General features: G+C 40.7%; 1 protein-coding gene and 1 long non-coding RNA gene across 7 annotated transcripts in view; one reads left to right on the top strand and one right to left on the bottom strand.

Annotated features, from left to right (window-relative positions):
- FBLN2 (fibulin 2) overlaps nucleotides 1-18,348 on the top strand; it is a 105,055-nt gene that overhangs the window by 75,464 nt on the left and 11,243 nt on the right. For 5 of the 6 annotated variants that reach the window (XM_084530455.1, XM_084530456.1, XM_084530458.1 and 2 more), the window contains exons 5-12: nucleotides 1,856-2,042; nucleotides 3,562-3,768; nucleotides 6,709-6,825; nucleotides 7,274-7,375; nucleotides 8,787-8,927; nucleotides 14,788-14,922; nucleotides 16,776-16,913; nucleotides 17,231-17,374. In XM_084530455.1, coding sequence (XP_084386581.1) covers nucleotides 1,856-2,042; nucleotides 3,562-3,768; nucleotides 6,709-6,825; nucleotides 7,274-7,375; nucleotides 8,787-8,927; nucleotides 14,788-14,922; nucleotides 16,776-16,913; nucleotides 17,231-17,374 — 1,171 coding nt within the window. The remainder of the gene's footprint in view (nucleotides 1-1,855; nucleotides 2,043-3,561; nucleotides 3,769-6,708; nucleotides 6,826-7,273; nucleotides 7,376-8,786; nucleotides 8,928-14,787; nucleotides 14,923-16,775; nucleotides 16,914-17,230; nucleotides 17,375-18,348) is intronic. The other variant, XM_084530460.1, reaches the window with a different exon arrangement.
- Nucleotides 2,888-6,783, bottom strand: LOC311441880. Its single transcript, XR_014696316.1, has 3 exons — nucleotides 6,647-6,783; nucleotides 5,621-5,736; nucleotides 2,888-4,310 (listed from the first exon to the last, which is right to left on the bottom strand). It is a non-coding gene; the product is annotated as an uncharacterized lncRNA (long non-coding RNA).

The following is an 18,348-nucleotide window of genomic DNA, read 5'->3' on the forward strand; positions in this document are numbered from 1 at the left end:
GAATTAGGGAATTCTGGATTTGGGAGGATGACAACAGGATTTTTCTTATTTCTAGCATGACCATAGTTTATTATAATTAGATTTTTATTTTTTTTTTTAATAATTAGTTTGAACATATGGCTTTGTCCCTTTAATATCAAAAATAATTCAGCATCTTCAGGAGCTGTATTCTAGACTGGTCACAAACATATTTGGGTGCTGATGTCAGGCTGTTTTGGGGGGAAAAAAGCTAAATCTTTGTGCGTGCATATTTGCAAATGTGAACAGTGCATAACTTCTATCTGTGATGTTTGGGGACCTTTCAGATTAGAAATTACAGACAGAAAATGAGCTATTATCAAAGGACATGTGTGAAAAGCCCAAGAAACCCTAAACCTACAGTGTTTGTCTCTGGAAGTGACTCAGCGAAAGCGTTTCTGCAGCCTGGGCTGCTAGCAAACAAGTTTTCATATCTCCCTAGTGGAGACAGGCTTTGTTTTAATGTGAACACCAATCTAGGATTGCTACTTATGAAACATGATTCTTTCACAGTTCCATACCGCGTCCAGCCCTTACAACACCTCTGCTCTTGTTTGCTCTCCTCAAGTCAGAGTTCTCTCGGGAAGTGAGAGCCTAGTTCATGTTACTTCTGTTCGGTCCTTGGACTTTGTGTTGACATAGCTAACTGGTGCCAGGTTGAATTATGACCTGCATTTTATGCATCCGACGCCTGTCCATTCACAGACTGAAGATCTGAATGGGTTGAAATCGCTTTTCTGGGTTCAGAGAGGCTCTGTGAGGCTCTGCAAGCTGTAAGTGGGTGCTGCTGAGCTGGAAGTCTTGATTAGCACAGGACTTGCAGAGGGGAAGGGACTGCATTTTATAACTCTTCAGTCAGAGGGAAGGCATCTTAAATGTATGTATTAAGGATGCCAGGACACTCGTATTTAAATCCAGACAGGCATTGTCAATTTACATATGACCTCTGTGTGTCTCTGAAGCAGACACAACTCCTCAGCTGCCTTGCTTGATTAGATATCCACTGTCCATACACAGTATGGACTTTTTGAAGTGTGTTTGGGGTTTGATATAACTTATCTAATACCTTTGTGGCCTAAGTGTGCAATAGATTTTATGTGACTGAGTAAAGCACAAGACTGTTTTTGTCTGCAGCCTGCAGCAGAGGAAACTGCATGAGAGACTGCCTTTAAGGGTTGCCCCATTGCATCGACTTAACAGTGAAGCTGATGCCTTAGATTCACTCAGGAAAGAAAAGGAAGGCAAAAAGCTCACAAAATACAAGCTGGCCTTTCTCTAGGCACTGTCTAGGCAGGTGTCCAGGACAGTCAGGTAATTAAAGGTCACAGTAGGTTTGCAGGGCAGTGGTGCGTAGAGGAAATGGTCTTTACTGGCATACTGACAGCTCGGGGGCTGCTGCCGATCCTTGTTTATATGCAAGGTATCTGCAATTCCTTTCACCTTGCTTCAAGCAACTAGCTGTTTTTCAAGCTCTGTGTAACACAGCAACATGCAGATCTGTGTTGTTTTTGCTTATACGAAAAACAATGTAGTGGCTGGGTGCAAGAGCTGGAGGGAGGTGATCTGCAGCACTACTGCATCCCTCCATGTGAAGCCACTGAAGTTGGTGTCACAGTGAGACTTTTGCTTATCCTCATTGTGATCGACCCATTTGTGCAGGAATGGCAAAAACTAGCACAAGTAAAGCTTTGATGTTTGCAACTGTCTAAACCTTAAGCACTTTTCCAGATGTTCCACTGCTAAGGAAAGTGGAGATCAGTTCCAGGTGTGTGTGTGGGCTCATCCTTGAACCAGACTTTATGAAATCCTTGTTACTAATGGTCTCTTTCTTTTGCAGCAATGCTGTGATTGCTGTAATCTGGGCCTGCGATTGAGGAGTGAGGGGAAAACCTGTGAGTCCAACATAAATCTGGGCTACCCCTGCAGTCATGTGATGCTGTCCTGCTGTGAAGGGGGAGATCACTTCATTCAGCCAGAAATAAAAAAGCATCCCGAACCTTTGCCAACAGTGACACCTGAGAAGGGTTAGTGTCCATTTTTAATTTGAAGACATTGCAGATACAGTCTCTGCCTCACACTGATCCCCAGAACATACCTTTCCTGTAGTGTTTGCATTCCCCACCCCTCTTCCACTCCCTTGATTGCATAGTGCAGGGACCTGCCAGATAACAAACAGAAGTGCTGCTGCTTCTGGATGATATGCAGAGTATGCCGTGAAGACCAGCTAGATGAGAGATGAGACCTACCTGTCAGTTTCTTCTTCTTTTTTTTTTTTTTTAAACAAACAAACAAAAACCTTAAAGACCTTTTTAGACCACTGGTGGGCACGAAGCCACAACCCTTTGTAAGAAGCAAAGCTGAAGCTGTTGATTTTCTTTTAGCAGTCCTGAAAGATTTTGTGTGAAACAAGCCATGAGTTTTTTCCAGACAAAGTAGGCCCATGCTTTATGTTAGCAATGAAACCTCCAGGAATTAGATTTCCTATTGTACTCCTGAACATTGCAGGACCTTTCCCACAGTATACGCTGGAGAAGCCCCAGAGCATTGCAATTTAGGTTTTATTCTTCCAACATATGAGTTGGAACATATCTTCCAACATATCTCCAACATGGTGATGCTGAAGAGCTAGGTCAAATCCCTGCTGTAAAAGAGGCATGACAAAGGGAGCATGACAAATCTGGAGCTTGGACAGCTATGCTTCCCTCAGCCCAAGGCCACGCTCCTTCCAGCATCATTCTGTAGCCACCTGTCACGCATGAATTGCTCGGTAACCTCCTGGATATGCTAGGGTTCAGATTTTGTCCATTCTCCTCTTGTGAATGAAATGTGTATTTTCTGTTGCCAAAAAGAGTAAGGATTTATTTCAACCTAGCTGAGACTACACTGACCGAGGAAGTTTACATATATGTGTTTAAGAAAAGCTGACTGAGAAACTTACTGAACAATTCATTTAATATCACAGAAAATCTTGTCAAACTTGGTCAAGAACTGAAAAGAAGGATAGTGCTTTTGCCAGTGTTCAAAAGCAGTAAATGGGATAGCCATGTCAGTATGGAGTGGGTCCTGGAATATTTGTTATGCTATTAATATTTGCTATATTGTTAGCTGCAGAAGTAGCTAACCAGTTAATAGTGGTTAGTTGAAGAGTCTTCAAACTAACTGGTTAACTTTTTCTTCTGAAATTTAAAAATTGAATGTGGTGTTGCAGTGGGGACAGTTTCAGATGAAACTTCAGTGTGATACCTTGGTACAAATAACAGCAATGGTGTTAGTGAGCATGAAAGTTGAGCTTGTGACCTCTCAAGGTCTTTTCCTCCATGGCTCCTGTGAAATGTCTGTCCATCCAGCCTTACAGAAAGAGGTAGTGGATGTGTCCAGCACAGTGGTCTTATCTTCAGGATGGATGGATTTTCTCTTGTCCTTGAAGTAACTGTTTTGGGTAGATTTTACTGTATCTGGAGTTTGTGTGAGCAAATGCTCCATCCTTACAGAGCTAATGCCAAAGTGCCTGTTAGAGAACCAGCATGTTTTGTTCTCTGTTAGTTTCAGAGACGGAAGATCACAATGAAGCTTTGTCCATCAGCAATGAAGCTGAGCTGTCAAATAACCTGCCTGGAGATGACCTGGATGAATGTCTTCTCTACGGTGGGGAACTCTGTCAGCATTTGTGTATAAACACTGTGGGGTCCTACAAGTGCTCTTGTTTCCCGGAATTCACTTTGCAAGAAGATGGGACCAGCTGCTCTCCAGGTGAGGAAAACAGGGAGAAAATCCATGACTGATGGTGTCTTTCTGCCACCTTTACTGATCTATCAAGCATTTCTTCAATTTTTCTGTAGTTTCTGTGAAGTTTTTTGGTGGGTAATGATGCATGGATGTTTTCCCTGGAAATTGGACAGGTTAATAATGTAAAGGAAAACAACCCCTCAGGAAACTTAGATTATGCTTAATTTTTGTATATCTATAGCATGATATCACAGTGGGTATTAAATTTATTCAAATCAAGACCATTTTAACTTTTCAGAAGAGGATTTGTAAAATTGTTAATGGAATACCTTTCCTTTTTAGAGTCATTTTCTATTTTGCAGTTAGCTTTCCTTTAGATAAACTTTATTCAGTTCAGACACAGTAGTGCTTCCTGAACTTCAATTTTTATGTAAAATCATTAACATCTTTCAGTGATGTAAAATCCAAATACATAGTGTTGTGGAAGTCTTGAAAAGAATGTCTATTGTGTAATAGTTGTATCGATGTCTGTAGTTCTCCAATGGCAAGATTTCAGATCAGATAATCTGAAAAGTTGAAACCTTAGATTAGTTACAAGTGCTTTCAATCATTTAACAAGCACATGAAGCATTGCCATCCCATGACAAAATTCCTCAGACTTCAAATACCTCCTGCCCAAGCCAAATAATGAATATTCATTATGTCACTTTTCTCAACATGGTATTACAGTACACAATAATGTGTTTGACTGTTTCTGCAGCAGCTGATGCTCTGTTTATATTAAAATTCTGGGGAAAGAGCCTAATCCAAAAGTGTTAAAGAAAATGGTTCTTATTTTAGGTCTGCAAAGTTTGGCTTGATCACTCACCTGGAGCATAGCAGTGTTTTTTGTTTTCCTCTGCTTTGCTTCTCCCATTACTAACTCTGTTGAAGTGCAGATTTGGGTTAATACATCTTGTATCTGAGTAGTCAGTATTCTTGGCAGTCCTGCAAGGCTGCTGTGCTAAGAGGTGTTGGGGGTTACAAAGCTCGGTTGAGGCAAGGGTTGAGACTGGATTGAGGCATCTGAGGCACATAGGAAGAGCGAGGCAAAGCAGGGCTGCTACTGTCATTCTGGAGTCCTAGGTCACATTATGGGCTGGACAAGAGAGATGGTGGAGCAGGGCACTTCCCTCACTGTTCATGGCTAACTGCTCTGCCTAGCAGTGTGGCATTCTAGCCTGTTGTTCCTTGGTTTTCCTCCGCGTACATGCACGTCTCTGTCCTGTGTTCTGTGCATGGAGGCCCACACCAGACAGTTTTAAATCTCACACTGCTGGTAATTCTTACTCCTATGATTAGACATAATACTTTATGTTTCTACCTGTCCTAGAGCATTTCCTGCTCTGTGCAGAACCCTGAATGTTTTTGTATTTAACTTTTGCATTCTAAAAGGTGTCACACTTTTCCACAAGGCTTAGAAGTGATGTTGTTGCAGCTGCTCTGTGAGGCAAGGAGGATGTGTACGTTGCTGAAGCATCAGCTTCTCACTTCTCTGCTCTTTGGGGAAATCATTTTAGATATGCCACAATAAAGAGTCTTGCATTGACCTTTCCGGTGTTATAGTCCACTGTATGTCTGTGGTTTGTTTTATTTAAAATGAAATCACTCTTCCCTATACTCCAAACCTATATAGCAATTGCAGTTAGTCATTTACTGTTGCCATTGTTTGGTGTCTCATGCTTTGCTCCAGGTGATGCTTGAACTCAAATAAATGAAAGAATTTAGCCTTATGGATTTAGATTTCCATTCTAATGATATTTAGAAACTAGATTATTCTTATTGATATAATAGAGCTTCTCTTTAAAAACAAACAAACAAAACACTATTCACATACCTTTAAAGTTACTGTTTGTTGGAAATCTTAACAGCAGCTGTCATGTTTACCTCTTGGCTTTGTAAAAGTCATCCCAGAGTATCCTGTGCTTGTAAAGGTGAGCGTCTGCTTTTCATCTGTGTTGAGATAAGATAGACAGAATGAGTTTGTTGAACTTGTTTAGAGTTCTGCTTTTTTTCCCTCCCGTGCACCAAAAAAAAAAAGACACCCACTGTCTTTACAATATAACAGCATTATAAAAATTTAAATTAACACTTGGTTTGACTTATTAGATGTTGACATATTTTACTCTATGGAAGCTATTTCCAACCCAGCTCCCTACTCTATCCATGACACATGTGAGCATCTCCACTAACTTGCAGCACTCTGTGTACATGCGTGCATACTGTCACAGTTGTTCTCATCAAACACAGAATCACAGAATTTTCTAGGTTGGAAGAGACCTCAAGGTCATCGAGTCCAACCTCCAACCTAACACTAACAGCCCTCCACTAAACCATATCCCTAAGCTCTACATCTAAGCGTCTTTTGAAGACTTCCAGGGATGGTGACTCCACCACTTCCCTGGGCAGCCTGTTCCAGTGCCTCACAACCCTTTCAGTGAAGAAGTTCTTCCTAACATCTAACCTAAAACTCCCCTGGCTCAACTTAAGCCCATTCCCCCTCGTCCTGTCACCAGGCACGTGGGAGAACAGGCCAACCCCCACCTTGCTACAGCCTCCCTTGAGGTACCTAAAAAGAGCGATAAGGTCGCCCCTGAGCCTCCTCTTCTCCAGGCTGAACAAGCCCAGCTCCCTCAGCCGCTCCTCGTAGGACTTGTTCTCCAGGCCCCTCACCAGCTTTGTCGCCCTTCTCTGCACCCGCTCAAGCACCTCCATGTCCTTCTTGTAGCGAGGGGCCCAAAAAACACGTGGCATCTTGCAAAACCAACTGTTCGGCTCCATGCACAGACAGTTGTCCACATGACCAAAATGTTCCTTACTACAGACCCGGATGGAATGGGACGATTAGGACCAGGGCTCTTACCATGGGGTGCCTGGTGGGTGTGATGCTGCCCCTAATCCATCTCTGCCCACCCTGCCTTACAGACCCTGATGGAGGACAGGTGACAAGGTTGGAAGTAGAACCCACTGCCCCTCCAGCAGCCTCTCCTGCTCAGCCTCTTCTCATCGTGTCCTTACAGGAAGAGCAGGATAAGTGCAAAGGTATGTCAGAGGGGAAAACTGCAGATGCAAATGGGTGAGGAATGTTTAGTGTCAGAATAAAATTCCACATCCCTTCACCGATGTGATTGCAGTGCATATCCTTAACTTGTTACTGCTGGCATGAGCCTGAGAAGTTGTCAGGGGAAAACCAAGGAGGTAATTTGAGGCTGTACTCTGATTTCAGGGTTATTACACACCTGCTGTTTAGTTTAAGGTAACCAGCACAGCTGTGCAGTGTAAAGTGCCCAATAGAGGTGGGATTGGCACAGGTGTGTTTCTGTGTGATTGGAGGGTTGCAAGCAGTGATTAGGGCTGCCTGGACAGATTGTTTACAAACTGCGCTCCCCATTGCCTGAGATGGGAGTGTATTTGGATGACCTAGAGTTTTGTAACTTCAGCTAATCTGTGTTGTGAATGCTAATGTATTTTGCAATTTTGCTTGGTATAGATAATGGTCCCTGCAAGCACATCTGCAATGTTGTGGAAGAAAATGTTGTATGCTCGTGTTTGTCTGGATATACTATCATGGCTGATGGGATTTCTTGTGAAGGTAAGTGGTTATGGTTCACCACAGAGATGTGACTAAAACATTATTACGTAGACCTCACTGATTGCAGACCCCAAGGTGTTTTCTTAAGGGTTCTTTATTTTCAGTATTGTGCATTGCAAATGGCAGTACAGAGACAAAACTGCTGCCTCTGAGACCTTTTGGCAGAAGGAATAGCAGGTCTCCTTTATAGGTGACTCCTGCAGCACTTCTATCCATTCTACCTATTACCTGGGTGAGGGCAAGCCTGGTTTTGTGCTTATTTCCTCTGATGTCCCAGACTTTTCTTCGGCCCTCTAAGTATCTGCTCCCACTGCTGCTTCTCCCAGAGTCTCACTGTTCAGCTATGGACTTGCAGCCTCTCTTCCTGAGAATGGAAGCAGCTGGCAGGATCTGTCTGCTGCCTTGGGGAGCCATCTCAGAGCTACAGATCTGCCCAGTGACCTGTTTTTTGTTGGTGGTGGGTTATTATTTTATTTCTGCTGCCTTGAAAATGTGAGGTTTCACTGGTATGAAGAATGTGCCACTGTGGGTGGGTACGGCTCCATGTGTTTCACTTGACACTGAAGTTCAGGTCTGCACCATGACAAACAGCGAATTTCAAAGCTGAATTTATGATCCTTCACATTCTATACATTTTAAATGGACATGTTTGGTTGGTCACAAAGGATATCTTTGCACAGCAAAGATTTTGGGGGTGAGAAGCAATGCCTTGTGACATACCTTTTTTAGAAATTTGTAGGTATGGGAGCAGCAGCCAGCAGTGAAATGCGAATAGAAGTTCCTGATGCTCAGAATTGCTCACAAGTGATCCACATCCCTCTTAATCTCAGAACTTATTGAATAACAAATCATTTTGATGGAATTCCAGATAGCCTGTGAAGAAAATGGGAATTTAATATCACCAGATAAATATTCGCTGTGCAATGCTTACTCAAGTGTGGTGGATGCTAATTTGATTAATGTTGGAATCAAAAGGGGCATTTCAAGGCATTCACTTTACTGCAGGAGGTGAAGAAATTCAGAAGTGTCACTGGAAGTAATGAGTTTAAATTGTAGCAAGATACATTTATAATCTGTGTTAAAATAGTTATTTGATGGTAAGGGTGGTTATGCACTGGGACAGGTTTCCTGGGAAGAGTGTGTGTTGCACCTGTATCACTGCCCGTTTTTAAGAATAGCTCCTTCTGGAATGACAACGGTGCAGGGGTGTGAGCAAGGACTAGATGATCTCTGAGGGTTTATCCCAGCCATATTTTCAGTGTAACACTGTATTTATTGTAGCACATGCTGATGTGGTAGCTCCAAGACACTTCATTTAGAGATCTCCAGCGTGAAAGAAATGTTGTTTCATTTCAGAAATCGTTCTAATAGCATTCTATTTTTCCCTTTTGGTTGCAACATGTTGATATAGATTTGGATGAGTGCCTCACAGGTGCTCACGCTTGTTCCAGAGGACAATTATGTGTGAACACATTGGGATCATTCTACTGTGTCAACCACAGAGTGATCTGTGCAGAGGGCTTTATACTCAACAGGCATAGAAAATGTGTTGGTAAGATGATAGGTATAAGCCATTCACCACAGCATCGTAATTCTTCATGCTCTGCAATGCATTTAAACCATTTGTACTAAAAGGTTCTCTAGCCATCTTTGCATATGACATTTCAATACAAGTTAGTAAAAACACATGTTCACCATTTGCTCAGCCACTTAACATCATGAGTTGTATGCTATTTGGCTTTTTCCCTAGCAATACATTCTCAGGATACAAATAACTGCTTGAAAGTCATAAAAGTTCATATGTATGATGACCACAGCAGTTCTCATGACTGTTAAACTGAACTGACTATTATAGCAGTTGATCTCTCTGGACAGTGTCAATGCTGCCAAATCCCCAGACATCACAAAACAGCAAAGTTCATAAGAAATCTGCCTATGTCGAGGCAGTGGAAAAGATCTGTTAAAAAAATAATGAAATGTTAAAATTCAGATCAGTCCTTTGATTCTGGCACAAATTTCTTTGTATAAAAGTCAAAGATGCATCATAATTTTACTGTATCATCCCTGCTGTTTAACTTCTTGTAAGAAACTAATCTATTTTTACAAACGTATTTGTGAGGATTTCATTTGCTTTAAGCAGCTAGTGCCTGAGCTTATGAAAAAGTTTCTATTTGGAGTACTTTTCTACAGGCCAGTCTGGAAGGCACTTGAGCTGCAGTAGTGTTGTGTGATAATGCTTGGAAAAACCAAGCACCTGAAGACCTCCAGCTGCTAATGAAAGCAGTGGTGCTGGGGCCATAATGTCATGGGTGAACACATTTACCTTCTTCCATTCCTGAACTTCTCCTGGTGTTTTTAACATTATTTTTCTCACTGTCACAATCTCGCAGTATTAGAGCTTTAGTTTTATTCCTGTCTTTGAAAGCCCTATGATCTCATTGTAGTGATGAGAATGTATGGCATTGGGGCATAGTGAAATTTGTAGAATGTCATAGTTTAGAGCAGAAGTTTGGTTTACTGTCTTCCGGGTGTTCCCTAAATTGTCAAAATTGGATTATTATTTTTTAATCAGAGATACTGATGAGCGTGCAAAATAATGAAGTTATTTAGTTTAAATGAAATGGCTGAGAGAACAACATTGGAAGGAAGGAAGCCTCTACAGCTAAAATACCAGACTGTGAGATGGACTGTAGTATTTACACTTGGCCACAGTTTGGGTGGTGCCTTTCATGGCTTTCACAGAGCCCCCAGCACGTACCACACTTCTGAACATACCGTCTGGCAAGTGAGCAGCTGAAGGAGCTGCCTCACCTTGCTTTCTTCTTCTGGAAAATCTTGCCATTAATCCCTTGCTGTTTTTTTCTGCACTATGCAGTAGGGATTTATCTGTCCTTTTCTGCATCCCTCAGCAGTGTTTTGAAACTAAGTTAATGCATGTTTGTAAGCAACTTTGGCAGAAGGTGCAGTAGAAGATTCCAAGTGCTTCCTTTTATTCACTTTCTACCTCTCCTGTCCTCTACCCCATGACATTATTTTTATAGTTTTATTGTGATTGATGAAAGATACACCTAAGGCCTTGCTAATAAAATGGAAGATACAACTCTCATTTGTAAAGCCAAAAGATCCTCTTCTTCCTCACTAAAAAATAAAGCTCTAGATTTATCTAATATATTTTTTTAAACAGGTATCCTTTTTAAACAGTCTAGAATACTTCGATATTTCTCCTTCTGTTGGTTAGAATAGTAGGGAGAATACATCCTGTGTTCTCCCTACTTGTATACAGCCCTGCTCTGTGCATGGTGCCTGGAGAACATTTGCTGTATTTGACATTTTTGCTATGTTTCTAGTCGAAGGGGAAAGCCACAAGCATACTGTGGTTTCTGATTTGTGCAACTGCCTCATTTGCAGCCATATTTGCCTAAGTTATCCTTTTCCAGCTTAACTGCTTTTGTGTTCTATCTCAAACACCATAAGGAAAGCTTTGGTAATTTGTTTGCTAACTATTGTTGTTTTAATTATGTTGCTATTTGCATATTTTAGGGATGGGAGGAACAACCCTTGCACAGCAACAAAACAGCTGATAACCTTTTATCTGTTGAATTTCCTTTAGTCAAACTGTGGAAGATTATAATTCCAGGTGCATCCAAGAGCAGATATCCAGAATTCCTGAAAGCCAACCACGCACAATGAAGAGTCACCAGCTGTTTAAACAGCTCGCACACTCTAGCTTTGTGTAACTGTGAACAGATATTAAAATGTCTTTAGGGCTGAAAGCTTCATGTTCTCCAGAGATAAGAGCCAGGTTGGGTCTTTTTTAACTTGGATTGTTTTTCCTGGTGACTTTCAGGCAAAGTCATTACCACCACCCACGTGCATGCTGATGGGAGACTACGGTTTTATTTTCTTTGCTGTTCTCATCTAAACTTTTCCTCCTGCCAGAGTGACCAGTAACTGGTCATTTTATTGTTGAACCATAGGGACTGTGCATCAGCAAAGCCACTAAGAAACAGGATAGATGGTGGCAAAATAGCGACAGGTCTAAATAAAACAGATGTATTCCATAAAATAAATTGACATGAAGTGATTTGAAAAGAGAGAATTCATGAGAAACTACAGATGCAGAACCAAAAAAGGTCTGCATTTCACATTTGTGTAAAAAAAAAAAAAAAAAAAAAAAGGGGGAAAAAAAGTGCAAAACTATTACTTGTATGTAGAAGTATGTGTTGAAAAAATGGCACTAGGTAGATGTTGATATTGCTTTGCAGAAATGTCAGTTTCTTACATACAACAGATATACTCAGGGTTCATACATATGTTTGCAACAACAATTCCAGGAAAAATGAAGTGTTATGTGATTAAATTTCATTCTGGTTTTTACTGACACAAAGTATGGAATGTTGTTGCTACAAAAGTAGCCCTCATATTTCTCCAAAATTAACTTTTGGACTTGTTTTTAATATATTATTAAATTATTTTTCCTTCTTTCCTGTTTTTATAAATAAAATCTCACCCTACCTCAGTTTTAACTGTGTTGGGTGAAGACAGCAGTTGGTCCAAGGTTGAGTATTAACTTTGCTTTAAACTGGAAATATAACTTTTTGTTTTCCGTAGTGTTCTGTCCATCATCTGATTTACTTGTTGAGTTGGTTTCCAGTACTGAAGGCAGACAGGTTATGGACACTCTTGATTTTATGAGTAATCAGTAGGAAGGACAAAAGGCCTTAAGAAAATGTATTCTGTCCTTGCTCCCCTCTATCTTGTGCCATGATGGTAGAGCAAAATAACACTAGAAGCATCCTGGGCTGAATGGAGCCACTTCAGGTGCTCGTGTACCTGCCCCAGCGCAAACTGTGGCTGTAATCGCCAGGGATGCCTTTTCCTACCGTGATGCTGAGGGATGCAGTTTTGTGATAGGCATTGATGATAACAGCAGCAGCGTGGGCTGACAGGAACACATGGGAAAGGTGCTGCAGTTCTTCTGAGATCCCCTTTTGTGGCATAACCATTTGGGAAGCTACTCAAAAAAAGGGGGGGAGGGGGAGAACACCAAAAATCGGCATGTATGTTTAATGAAAATGAAGCAGTGGTAGGCTGGTGATCAGTCCAATATCAGAAATGGAGGTTCATGCCCTAACATTGGGCAGGGCAGGGCCAAGCCTTGCATCTCAGCCGGTGTCACAAACATTAGGTGCTAGCGATTGTCAGTGTATCACTTGTGCACAAACCTTTCATTGAAAGCAAAGATCTGGTATGCAATCTTCTAGTTTCTATAACTTTAATTTCCTAAAATGCTTTCTGGCCAGCTGCACTTATTTTTTCAAGTACTTAGAATTTTGAAAATTGAATAAAAAATACAACCAAAACCCTTAAATTACATGTATTTTTTTCCTGCGAAGTCTTAATCCTCTTTTTACCTCTCTGCACTTTCTATTCAGGTGGAATACTTCCTATAGTACTTAAGTATTGCAGACAAATATACTTTCCTCCTAGTGGCTTTTTTGATATAGTAAAGTGACTTAAGTTCATAAGATGCAGTGTAGTGCTGACAATTTGTTTATATGAGAAGGCCCTTTGTGGTTTGCAAGAAAAGATAATAATTGCAGATCTGTTGTATAGCCTCTTAAATCATTGGAAAGACTTGCACTAATTTGTATCCTGTTAAGTGGCTATTCACAGCCATTTTTTGTCTTTTATTTTATTTTTTTTAAGTATCTCAATTTTATTTAAGAACTAGATCTAGTTAGGTGAGAGAGATTCCCAGCAGCTCATATTCTTCTCCCAGCACGTGAGGTTTTTTGATTTTGTTTTTTCCCCCCAAGGCCAGTTAGAAGAGTACTGGTGTCCTGGTGTCCATGCTTCACACTAATGTGTAGCAACTGGGAGGCTGGATGCGCATTAGGAAGACATAACCCTGCAAAAGCTTTAGAAGGGGGCAGTACCTGCCTCTCCGTGGAAGTGTACAAACACCCTGTGGGACAGGCAGAAAGCTATCCAGCTGACAGCAGTGACCCTGCCATGGATCGATTAGGTGACTTTGGAAACCAAGTGCCCAGCACATGAAGAATAGCAGTAGCTAACAAAACCAAAAACTGAATTGACACAAAACCAAAAATCAACCCAACAAATAAAAAGTGAATGGGCACCAAGTTGGCATGCTGGCCTTACAAAACTCCTTGAATGTCACCAGTTAGATGACTTCAGCAGGAACAGAAATATCTTGGTGCTCTTCTTCATCTGTTTGGCAGAGAAAAAGCTGACACATTACTGAAGAAGAAAAGCTTTTAAAGGGGCTTTTCCTGTTTTCATACTCTGCAGGGGGAAGTAATATCTCTGATGTGCTTATCTGGGAATTATGTTCTATGGCCAAAACAAGAATCTTATTTAAACAACGCTTGCTTTATTGTGTGATCTGAAAACAGCTTCATGTGCAGAGAAGCCAGATATTGGTAGTGGTTATGGTCACATGTGGCTTTTGTTTGTTCAAGAAATACATGTCAGCTTTATCCAGATCTGTGGAAGTGTCAGATTTTGTGTGGAATAGAAAGAAAGTTTCTCTTCCCAAGCTCTACTTATTTTTGTTGTTTGTACTTGCTTATCATGTCATCCCTTGCTTTCATTATTAAGCAAAATCTGAATTTGAAATGATTTTATCTGAGCCTATGTATGGCTTTTTTTCTTTTTTTTTTTTTTTCCCAGATTGTGTCCTACATTCCATGATCTGGTATTAAAGTGTGTTTTTTTAAATAACTTTTTCAGTGCTCTTCCTGCTGAAATTAGATCTCTTAAAAGATGTAAATATAAATTTACAAACTTGACTGAGCCTTCAAGGTTTCTCTCTCCCTATTTTCTTGCGTACCCAGTTGTAATGCTGTTATTCCTTAGGAAATAAGTATAGTCCGTGGCTCCACCTGCAGTGAGGCAGGCAGTTTCAGTACCTATCTCTTCCAGCAGTTTCACACCGGCGGCTCCCGTCTATCTGGCACGAAGCAGCAGGACTGATACGTAGCCCAAGCTAGGAAAACCTGGTAACGAGCAATGAGCATGAATCATTTTCTCACTCAGTTATCCAGGAGGTTTCTATCTGGTAAATGGGAAGCCGATTATCATCTCTCTGCCCACTGCTGCATTTCATCAGTTCTGTCCGTCCCTTGTCCTGCACCATGCACTGCACATTTGGGGAGGGGTGGGGGGAGGAGGAAATCTCTCTGTGATTTGTATCTCTCGAGTCACTTGGCATTAACAAAAGGTGCTGAAATAAAACATCTTTCATCTGAACACTAGCAAAGTCTGTATCAAATATCTTTTGGAAGAAATGGTTTCAATTGAGCTTTTGACTCCTTCCAAAAGAGAGCAAGAAGAGGCAGACTTCTTCATAAATATGAGGCACTGAATTGTTTAACTGTTTCTTGTAGACATTAATGAATGCGTAACAGATACGCACACCTGCCAGCGGAGGGAACACTGCGTCAACACGATGGGATCATTTAAATGTCTCCAGGAATTGAGCTGTCAGCCAGGTTATGAACTTAAGGATGGAGAATGTGTTGGTAAGACAAGTGTTTTTCGGCTGATGCAATTGCTGTTATCAGGAAGGAAAGGAAAGGGATTACAAAACATTCTATTCTTGCTGGTCTGTGATAATGAGGATTGAACTAAAAAAGACTGAACATTGTGGAAACATTTGGCTTCATAAGCCCCTTCAGTACATTCATTTATTTGAAATAATTTCCAAAAATAACTATAAATAATTTAGACAACATATGAAACCTTGTGAATTAGGATATGCCCTGTTTTTAAGGGGGTAGGGTAAGATCTTGCTGATGGAGGAATTCCTGTTATGCTGGCCTGGGCAGCTCTGCTTTCCTCTGAAGGGGCTGATCCTGTATGCTGCTGGAGACTGAAACACAGCCTGCATGGATCAGGGGGCTGACTCAGACCGGTCCTTCCTGTGTTTAGGATGTCTGTCTGCATTTATTTACATTTGGAATGGTCACGGGGTTAAGAAGCTATTCGTCACCTCCCCCTCCTTGGTCTGTGTAGGGCTCTGGTAGAGGAGTGAGCCCCAGCCGTGGCAGCTTAGCAGACGCTGCTCTGCAGTGTGTGTGCATGCAACAGATGCGTGCCCTGCCTTTCAGGGCAAAAGCCAGAGCTATTTGCTGCTAAATCTTATACTAAAAAGAGCTTCCTGGAGTAAGAGATGCCGAAGAAAGAGCTCTTGACATGTAGCATGAGGTTATAAAATAGAAATAACCTGAAATCTTGCTTTCCATACAGATATTTACTCATTACTCTGTCATGAGTAAACCTTGGGTTACTTAAAGAGGCTGTCTGTGAAAGTCATCTCCTGCTTGATTCTCTGGCATTTCTAACATTTATTAGCAATCTAAATGGCTTTCTAATCTTAGAGTTAAGTTAGATTATAAAATTCACATATTTTTTTAAGTAGCCTTAGAATTAATGGCATACAAGACTAAATGTTCATGATATCATTGGACATGTTCATAGCTGATGTCTGATCTTAGGTGGGGCTTCTTCAATTGGGAAATTGAAGCAAAGCCTCAATAGCAGCTGATCTGCGCAGTTACTCGGGACAGATCAGTTGGGTATAGATTTGTAAGTATGAAACTAAATTTATAACTTAGAAGCTTTATGAGTTTGAAGCCTCTTCCGTAAAAAAGGAAGTGTGTTCAGTGTACCTAGGTAGTAGCCATTACGTTGGTGACCATGATTGCAGAAGTTCATATACATAACAAAAATGAGAAAGCTGTCTTGAGCTCTGGCTGCAGTGCAAGGAAGAAAAGTGAAATTTGTTACTAATAGTGCTACCTTGCATTCTTTTTTTTTTTTTTTTTTTTTCTTCCCCAAAAATACTTTTCTGAATTGGATAGTGTTTGTTCTGTGTACTTAAGTACATATAGTATACATGTATTGCTATGCACAAAGTGAAATCCCAGCCCCGCCCAAGCGAGGTTCCCTTTTATTATCAACTTTAAAGGAGGCCAGTTTATACCTAGAATTCTTGTGGTACATAAGGTACAAGAGATTATTTTGCTTTTGAAATAGTCTAGTATACATTTTGTGCACCTTTATTCCTTGTTTCCATTTGTGCCTTTAGGATTTTAAAACCGCAGATGTTTCAGGATCTGTGGTTGCAGGAGATGCTGTGAGCACAGCAGGAGGGCTCAGACTTGTGGCAGGACAACCTGCCACGTTCTGAAGCCTGTGCTGAAGTGGGTGCTCAAGAGAAAATACATCCAAACCTCAGATTTCCTAAAGGCAATTTTGGGTTCTCATTTAAGTGATGCTTGTTTCTGAGAAAAGAAGTTCTAAACTAGTCAGTATGGCTACTGGCAGTGACAGTTTAACTAGTCACAAGTTGGTATTTTGATGTGATTAACAGATATTGATGAATGCGAGAGAGGAACTCACAGTTGTAAAGTGAACTTCGTTTGTCAGAATACAGAAGGATCATTTTACTGTGAGTCAAAGCAACGTTGCATGGATGGATTTTTACAAGACCCTGAGGGAAACTGTGTTGGTAAGTGTGACCGGCAATATGTTTGTAATATGTGCAGCAGTACTGGCCAACACCTGTTTCTTTTAGACTGTCCAAGGCTAAAATTGCATTGACCACATGTAATTTTCCTTAAATCCTGCTGCAAACTTAATTTAAACATTGCTGTTCTTTTAAAGATGTGTGTAATGAATTTGAAACTGGTACCATGGCAGACCTTCATCAGCATTTATCTTTGGATTAATGATAGATTAAAATGAAGAAAAAGAAGCAAGAGCTGAAAACAGACCAGAAGGGTTAAATAGCTTCTCTCACTATTCTAATTCATTTCTTTTCACTAGATATTAATGAATGCACATCTCTCCCTGAGCCATGTAAACCAGGATTCAACTGCATCAATACTGTTGGATCTTACACCTGCCAAAGGAACACACTGACATGCAGCAGAGGCTACCACTCCAATGAGGATGGAACACGATGCATCGGTAAACTCAGGTTTCAGTCTCTGCTAGGGTGTCTTCCTAGAGGAAAAAGTACATTTCAGTTCTAAAATAACTGTTTTGAATTACCTCCAGCTTCATAAAGTTAGTTGAGGAATGGGAATTTGCTGTCCAAGCAGTTCAATGATTTGTTTGCACTCCAGGATGCTTCACTGCTGCAAGGAGTTCCTCTGGGTACACTGGGTGACATTGCTTTTGACTGCATATGGGATTTACTGGCTTCCCTTCTGGAGTGAATATAATTTAGTTACTTTTTAATCTCATGCTGTCAGTCAAAATCATGATCCTTTGCTGTTTTGTACAGTATCTCACTGTAAGCAATATGATCTGAATCTGTGGGAGGCAGCAAATTGGAAACACTGAATTTGTGGACTCACAGGGGTAGCAATAAATGAATGTTCTTTGGAGCACTATAAATGGTGTTTCCCTTTCACATCCAGTTGTGCACATTTAGGATAAATTCTCATTTGTTTTTGAAAAGAATCTTGAAATAGTCACATAGGCTGGCATGTGTCTCAATACTGGTTTGTATTTGTTCCAATGTATATATGGAGTTACTGACTCAAAATAGCAGATTTCATGTCTTATTAACATTTGTTCCATGAACGAGCCCAGTAGGCACAAGGGAACTGAAAGCTTGATTCTTGGTAAGGCTGGCTATGTACTTTTGAATTCCCTATGTCCTGTGTTACATGGGGTAGGAAATCATAAAGTGAGAGCTGAAAAAATAAAGACATGGCAAATCAGCACTTCTGCTAGTGATGATATCCTAAAGATTTTTATTTAAGTTCCCATTGAATAAAAGGAAGGGTAGAAAATAAAAAATATGCTTTTGTGATGGTGGAAGAAGCTATGTTTGAGGCTGTCTATTAATTTGATCACAGCTATTGACCTGCAGACAAAACTAGTGGTGTAGACAGAAGACTCCAGTCAAAAAAGCTTCCACTTTCTGCTTTTTG

This window comes from Aythya ferina (assembly GCF_964211825.1).
Source record: "Aythya ferina genome assembly, chromosome: 10".
Taxonomy (NCBI): Eukaryota; Metazoa; Chordata; class Aves; order Anseriformes; family Anatidae; genus Aythya; species Aythya ferina.